The sequence below is a fragment of the Primulina tabacum genome, chromosome 7, assembly GCF_025594145.1.
Source record: "Primulina tabacum isolate GXHZ01 chromosome 7, ASM2559414v2, whole genome shotgun sequence".
Lineage (NCBI taxonomy): Eukaryota > Viridiplantae > Streptophyta > Magnoliopsida > Lamiales > Gesneriaceae > Primulina > Primulina tabacum.
The window spans coordinates 37,250,778-37,258,808 of record NC_134556.1 but is presented as its reverse complement, the minus strand read 5'-3'; the positions used below and the strand labels follow the sequence as shown (position 1 = coordinate 37,258,808).

General features: G+C 34.4%; 2 protein-coding genes across 3 annotated transcripts; both read left to right on the top strand.

The window, feature by feature from the left end:
• The first annotated feature begins 537 nt into the window (after positions 1-537).
• On the top strand, positions 538-2,824 carry LOC142550945 (UPF0496 protein At1g20180-like). Its single transcript, XM_075659994.1, has 2 exons — positions 538-1,395; positions 1,653-2,824. Exons 1-2 carry the CDS (start codon positions 1,356-1,358, stop codon positions 2,702-2,704), a joined length of 1,092 nt encoding a protein of 363 aa, XP_075516109.1. The 5' UTR covers positions 538-1,355; the 3' UTR covers positions 2,705-2,824.
• A 1,483-nt stretch (positions 2,825-4,307) lies between these two features.
• On the top strand, positions 4,308-7,425 carry LOC142551658 (protein PHLOEM UNLOADING MODULATOR-like). Of its 2 annotated transcripts, XM_075661014.1 has the most exons (5): positions 4,308-4,476; positions 4,645-5,007; positions 5,682-6,076; positions 6,588-6,787; positions 6,892-7,425. In XM_075661014.1, the coding sequence occupies exons 2-5, from the start codon at positions 4,706-4,708 to the stop codon at positions 7,285-7,287; spliced, it is 1,293 nt and encodes a 430-aa protein (XP_075517129.1). In that variant the 5' UTR covers positions 4,308-4,476; positions 4,645-4,705; the 3' UTR covers positions 7,288-7,425. The 2 variants fall into 2 exon arrangements, with proteins under 2 accessions (XP_075517129.1, XP_075517128.1); XM_075661013.1 differs by having other exon boundaries at positions 4,308-5,007.
• The last annotated feature ends 606 nt before the right edge of the window (positions 7,426-8,031 follow it).

Here is an 8,031-nt window from a genome sequence, read left to right as displayed (position 1 = left end):
GCTGCAGGTAAGGCACCGTCCCACTTGTAGCATCGAATTACGGCAAAAATCAAAGTGAAACATATCGTCGTAGTTACTAGTTGTAATTGTTACTTACATAAAATATATGATCGTGCTATGCACGGGTGAAATACTAGTTTATGTAAAAGTTCAGTTTCTTTCTTTTTAAATTTATTATTTATTTATCTTGATATATTTAAAAGCATTCGTTTTGAGTAAATTATTTGTATTTTTTCACGGTACGGTAGATTTGGTAAATTGATGTAGAAATCAATGAACACCTCTCATCTATATGTATATCAGTCTGTGCCCGTGGTTTGATACAGAAATTAAAGTGAAGAATCAAAATCCATAATATTTTTTTTAAAAAAAAAAAGTCTTAAATCTCGATATTTGAGTCACTCCATTTTCTAATTTATTTTCTCGTAATTAACTTGGAAAAAAAAAATGAGTATAACTAATTAGTTCTAAAAGTGGCTTAAAGATTTAAACTAAGCATGCATAATTTGTGAATGAATTAAAGATGAGATATGCATGGATTTTGTAATTGTTAAGCTCATCACCCCCAAAAAGAAGCCTCTACGTTAGGACAACGCTTTCGGTAGCTTGTAATAAGCGGTCGAGGGTTTCTTGAATGAAGTAATATTATATACATGTCTGGATACTAAGACTCCACGTGGAAAATAAACTTATGATAATCAAAATGCATGGCAATTATTTACGTGGGTTGTCACGGGATTTGTTGGAAGACTTTTCATGTGTTTTTGCCAAATTTTCTTAGTGATCAAGATCCTTACCCAATCCAATATCCCAGTTTGCAACTGAAGCTTCTATTGTTGATATCATCCTTTGTTATCGTACAAGGCGATCCGCTAATCGCATATTTTGGCTTATCGTCTGAGGCGTCACTAGATTATGTATATTTTTTGCCATTGTTTTTGAGCTCTTTCGTAAATGGTGACTTTCTGCAATAAACTCTAAAATAGTACAACCACTTAACTAAAGTCATGCATATATTGTGCATGAAGAGACAAGGATAGACATAAGCAGCAGCGATTATCCTAGCTAGCCAAACATCTTCCACAAGATTCTCTCTCTCTTTCAAAACTATACATAAATAGATGAGATGCAGCTTGATTTATCCAAAATAGATGACGTGAAATACAAACTTTAAACTGCCCTTTTATCTGGCTTTAAATGTTGGCTGATTTTACAGGCAACTTAGGATATATATAAATTTTGTTTCCAGATGATTATTGTTGCATGATTACGGTTCTTGGCACATATTTCACTATTTTCTTCGTTGCAATTGAAGCTGCTTCTTCATATTCTGCAACCAAGATTAATCACACAGGATGTGGCAAAGATTCCAAAACTCAGTGATCGGGATGAAAGGTCAGCTTTTCAGAGTTACATAAAGTTGATTTTTCTTCAATGCTACAAGTTAATGGAGTTCAATTTCATGATGGCAATAGTTGTTTGAATCGTCCGGATACCTGTATCTTTTTGTGTGCACCCTTCATTTTTGTCTGCTCAAGTATCTTTCCTTATTAACAAACTTCAAATATAAAAGGGAGATTTTGTGGGCTTTGATGTTTAATAATATCTCTTAAATATATATCTGATTGACAATTTATTATCATTTTTTGAAGAAAAGAAGAAAATGAAAGAATCTGGTAGAACCCTCAATGTCAACGATGAATATCTTTGTGCGGTAAGAACCAAATCCTACGCTGATTTCTTCTTAAAAGTTCAGTTGATCGTAAACAATCCATCTTCATCACCGGCTAGTATCCTCCATGGAGGGCTAACGGAAATCCTTCAACCCGGCCAAGAAACTATTACTCAAGTTCTTGAATCAGCCCTTGTTTCGACCAAATCATCATGTGATCTTAAATCCATTCTGTTAAATTACTTTGATACAAGTGCCCAAGCCTCAAAATTCTGCAGCCAACTTCTCGAAATCTTGAGCGAAATTCGAGCTGATTATAGATTCATCAATCAAGTTATGGATTCAATTATCCACTACTCCTCCGAGCAGTTGAGCTTCATTGTATCCGAGCTGCATTCTTGTGCTATTCTAAAAAACCCCTTCTCCTATATGAGCAAACAAGATTTTAACCTCATTCATGAGAAACATTCTTCTGTTGCACAACATTTGAAGTCTAAGAGGAAAAGGGTAGCAAGAAAAATCAAACTGATTAAATTTTTCAACAAGGCTTCGGGGGTTTGTGCAACAGTAGCCTGTGGCTTAGTCGCTGCAGCATCCATGTTTTTAGTAATACACACTCTCACAGCATTACTAATGGGGCCTGCTCTCTTGAGCTTGCCTATAAAACCGCTGAAGAAAAAGATCGTAAATTTCCGGTTCTTGAAGTATGGATCTTTGAGAAGAACTTTGGGGCTGCTTGACGTAGCAGCAAAGGGTGCATACATCCTGAACCGGGATTTCGACACGATGAGTCGACTCGTCGGTCGACTTCAAGATGAGATCGAACACAAAAAGAGAATGATTCACTTCTGTTTAGAGAAGAGGGGAGACAGGCTTTCTTCAGAAGTGTTGAAGGAGCTTAAAAAAAATGAATTAGGATTCAAGAAACAGGTGGAGGAGCTTGAAGAGCACGTGTACCTCTGCCTTGTTACGATCAATCGGGCTAGAGCATTGGTGATCAAGGAAATTTGTCAAGATCATTCAGAAAGTTGATGCCATAGGCATGTATATTGAAAAGCCTTCCAAAATCAATTCTTTAATTAATTTTTTTTCATATTTGTAAATATATATAGTTTATTCTTTAGTTTCTTTAGGATTATTCTTTAATATTTACAGATGTGAAAAAATGCGATTACTTTTCTACCTTGCTAGGAAATTTATTGTTTGTTACGTTGACTTTGGATGTGTATAATAATTATAATTCAGTAAATAGTATTTTTGATACACAGATTATTAATAAATTGGCAAATTGATACATAAACTATTGTAAATAATTTAATTGATACATGATTCAACTAAAAAAATCAATTTTGCATTTAATTTTAAATTACTTTTAAGTACAATTATTGCTATTAAATTCAATTAGATATACATTTTATTTTTCACTATTATTTTATTGATTAAGATTATAAAAAAATTTAAAATTATATTATGTTAAATAAGGATCATACTCTGTATACAAAATGTTATAATTATTAACTATTCAATTATAATATTTTTCAAAATATTATAAATATATAATAAACTGATATTTTTTTTTCTCAATCTATATTAATATTGTGATTATATATCAATAAAAGTAAAACTCGATAAATAAATCATATATACAACTAAAAACATTTTATTATATTGATAAAATAAAATTAAATACAATAAAATAAGTATATTTTTTTATATTTGAATTAAAGTACAAGTCGAATAACTGAGAAACTTACACAAAATTCTTAAATCAAATATTAACCCTTTTGATAGTTGAAATCACAATATCTCCATTCTCCAACAATATATTTATTTTATTATATTTCATCAGTATACATGGTTTATTATTGGGTTATAATTTTATTAATATATAACTATTATGTTATAATATTGATAAATAAAAAAATAATATTTTATTATATATTTATAAATATGTTATTTATATGTATCGAAATTTTCGATTATCATTATAAAATTTGTTTTTACCGTAATTATCGGTACAATGTACTACTATATATAATCCCTCTGAGTATGTTTCTTGTAAAACGATCTGACGAATCTTTATCTGTGAGACGAATCAATCCCTATCGATATTCACAATAAAAATTAATGTTCTTAGCATAAAAAGTAATATTTTTTCATGGATGACCCAATTAAAATATCCGTCTTGCAACATATTATCCGTGAGATTGTCTAACATAAGCTTTTATCAATCTGTTATATACATCCACCTTTCCATATTTATTGTAATCCACGTGGATATGTGATAGGATGGCTAGTTGAAGTCAGTACTCCTAAATAACACAAGAAAAGAAGAAGAAGAAATAAGAAAAGAGGAGACGGCAATCAAGAGAATTCATTGTATATGGCTTACTTCTGTCTTTTTAGTTTGGGGATGGAGAGCTTTGTTTCATTTAGACAAATATTGTGAGATTTATGAATAATCAAATGAAGCATATAAATTGCAAGTGTTTAGCTTGCATGTTGTGTCTGTAAAATCTTCCTTTTTGTTTATGACCGAAAGAAAAATGACAAGGCAGGAAATTATTAATAACAATATATATAGTGAATGATGAGAGAGTTGTTGTTACTTTTATTCGAATTTCGGTGCGTGGCAGCGCCTATTGGGATCGTGGGGCTTGTCGTCTGCAGAAACCCACACCTCTCCTCCACCGGCACACCCTAAGGCCTCTGTATTTCGAAGTTGTCTTCTGTTAGCGGCACATTTTTGAACCCATGCGTTGGATCACCGCCGCACAGCGTTAAAGAACTCGTGAATAAGATGAGTTACTACCACGTTTCCATAGGAAATTTCATTTTTTTTTATGTAAAAAGTAGAACTTTTGAAGACACTAAATTTTTGTGTAATTTAAATGAATAATGAGAAATGGTCTGTAAAGATATGAAATTTATGTGTGTGAAATATATATACTAGAATATATATATTATAATAGGGCTGGTACAGAGAATTGTTGCAAAGCACCGATATTCTTCCATCGAATCGTCGAATGTATAATGCGTCCGGCACTACTCCGTCAGCTTAGTATCGGCGGGCTGGGCCTCACCGCAATTGCATATGTGGCCATAGATTACCTACGCCACCTATCGCCGCCCTGGCACGAGCGGCTGCAGCCCGTTCTTTGGGCCGCGTTTGCTATTGCCGCCGTTATGCGCGTCGTGGTTTACAAGCACTGGTCTTTGGAGCTACGCGCCGCCATTCCCTTTATCCTCTCGATGATTTTTATGCTCTCAGCTCTTCTCTTTGAAGCCATTTCTGTTCGATCTGTTACAGCTGTTCTTGGGCTCGAATGGCATAAGTATGTATACCAAAAGAAGATTGTAAATTTGAGTTTCTCTGTGGAAAGCCCTAGGGCTTCAGCTATTTTTCTTGCCATTTTCTATGTTTTGGGAAAAGGCTTTTGAATTTTATGGATTATTTGGTTGCTGCATACTGTTGCGACTTTCTTACCATGACTGTGATCTGTGTGATTTTTTTTAAAAAAGTTTAAAATTTTACCTTTAGGCTTTTGATTGAGGTTAGGGATCTTAAAATGTAAGCGACGTGAATGGAACAATTTTAATTGTGTGTCTTCATATTACCTTTTTATTCTAGATGTGGGTGTAGTTATTGTTTTCAAAAGTGGTTTGTTGTATATCGTTAGTGGTTTATGTCTGCACTGAGATCCCACAGTTAGATTTTGAGAGTGCATTAAATGTAAAACTTCCATTTTTCAGCTCGAAGTTTTTAATGTTGCTTGAAAAAAAACCTTCTTTTCTATGGCTTTTTATCTTGGATTTGTGGTTTCATTAGTTTATATTAAGTTCTGGAGAATATTGTTTGACCGTGGGAAGCAATATATCCCCTAATCAAGACTCTACATTTTAGATCACACATAAAATGGGTAAACTATGTCTCCTTAAACTTTATTCAAATATCGCACGAAATGATTATGAAAATTGATTGTATAATTGGCTACCTAATTTTGGATAGTGCTACGGCACCTCTTCCTGATGTCGGCCAGTGGTTGCTTCTTGCATTGAATGACAAACTGCCGCCAATGTTGGTTGATATTTTGAGAGCTCGTATCATTGGATTGCACCATTTCTTGATGTTGTTTATAATGCTTGCATTCTCGGTATTATTTAACTCCATCGAAGCGCCTGGTCTAGGCCTAGGTGCAAGATACATGTTCACCATGGGTATTGGGCGGCTTCTTCGGGCGATAGCTTTTGTGTCTACAATATTGCCTTCACCGCGCCCGTGGTGTGCCTCTGCTAGGTTTAAAGTCCCTCCACAACCTCATCGGTGGGCTGAGAAGTATTATGTTCCATATGCTACAGATTCTAATGCTATACGACACATCATTCAACATGATTTCGCTTATGGTATCTCATCTTTATTATTCTCTTCAGGATCATATGTACTCTACTGTTTCGGAAACTTGTTTATACGTCTTGAATCTTTAGTTCATCCAGTCTACGGTCCACCATCCTAGGTGCCCTACAACTTGGTCTTCTTCTCGTTCTTTTGTGTCGTTTGGAGTGACAGCAAGTATGGTTTCGTTTGCATATTGATCATTTCAGTCCCTAAGTATATTGAATGAACCAAGTTCACCCTCATGAGAGTGAGGTTTAGAATAATTTGTTCTTAATTGGAATGTTTAGTGACAGTTTCGTAGTTTGTATGACATTTTTCTGGTTTGTTAATAAGAAATTTTTTAAGTGTTTTGCATTACATGATTTGGTTTTAAGGATGGAGCATCTACTAGAAAAATAGGTCAGTAGTGTAGGAATGAGAGTCTGCCATTGTAGATAAAATGATATCTAATGGTGTACGTTATTCAAAAATTTCAACACTTGGTGGAAATCTCGATAATTCTATCCATCCTACTTCAAGCTGTTGCAGGAGAGCAGCATGGCCAGGATTTCCAACCTCAGTGGGGGTCGATGAACTTTCTTGCTGATTTTCTACGCCCTACAGTTTCTGAGGCATCTTCGTCATGGCTCAATCTTTTGAAAAAAGCTGGAGGTGGATGCAACGACCTACTATACAGTGGCCATATGCTTGTTGCAGTCTTGACAGCTATGGCCTGGACAGTACGTATACAAACCGATAGTTTTCACTGAAAAACCCCAGAATTTGTGTGAACTTCCAGTATTGATCAATCCCCTTCGCCTCGTTTTTTGAAAAATTATCGCAGGAAGCTTATGGGGGGTTCAGCTCAACACTTATCTGGATCCTCGTGTTACATAGCGCCCAACGAGAAATCTGGGAGCGCCACCATTACAGTGTGGATTGTATTGTAGCCATCTACATGGGCATATTTTTGTGGAAAATGACCAGTTTTTTCTGGCCGACGAAGAACACTGCTAGTGATAGGAAGCTAAACAAACTCGCGAAAATACAGAACAGATTGCTACAAGCGGCCAAAGACTCGGATATGGATGAAGTGAGGGAACTTCTTAAAGAGGTAGAGTTGAGCAGCCAAGTTAGCCGGAAACCGAAAAGCAAGGCTATGTGGCTGTTTTCGGGTGCAACCATTTTCTTCACGCTTCTAATAGTATTTCTTGCCTTCACATTGACAAGTGATGGCTGATTTAGTTTGTCCATTCGATTTTCCAAGAGACGAGAGGTTTCCGGTTTGTATGTCATTTTCTACTATTTCCTTGAAATCCCAATTTTTTTTTTAACTAAAACACAAATTTATTTTTTCAGTTCTCGGATAAAAATTTCATCCTTACCAGCAAATTTCAAGTTTTATCCATTTGCGAATCTGTTTCTTTTCCTGTTTTTTTATCAACACATATTTATTACTTTAATTTAATCTAGGATACAGGTGTAAACTGACAGTGCCTTGCCTTAACGGAGCACTCCAGGTTTGGTTGCTTCACAAGGCTGATTGCTTTCCCGTTTTGAAGTTGAAGCTTTGTTTGTCTACATTTGAAAAATATATATTCTCTCTACTTTTCGAATTAATACTCCATTTTTCCTAAAAAATTGTTTTTGTTGAAAAATATATTTAAAATGTGAGTATTGAATATTTGAATGTTGAATATTTGAATGTTGAAAATAAGAGTTGTAAATATTGAAAATTAGTGTGTGATGATGTAGGTAATGATGTATTTTATTTTTGGATTATTTGTAAAGATTTCCTATAAATAGATCTCTCATTTGTGAAGAAAATCACAATTGAGTAGAGAGAAAAATATTATAAAGTGTGTAGTTTGGTAAATTTTGAGAGTTTGAGATTTTTACTTTTTACCATAAATTTTTACTTTTTCACAACACGTTATCAGCACGAAGCTCTAAAAGTCCTACATACTTTTCCAAGCTCCAAACA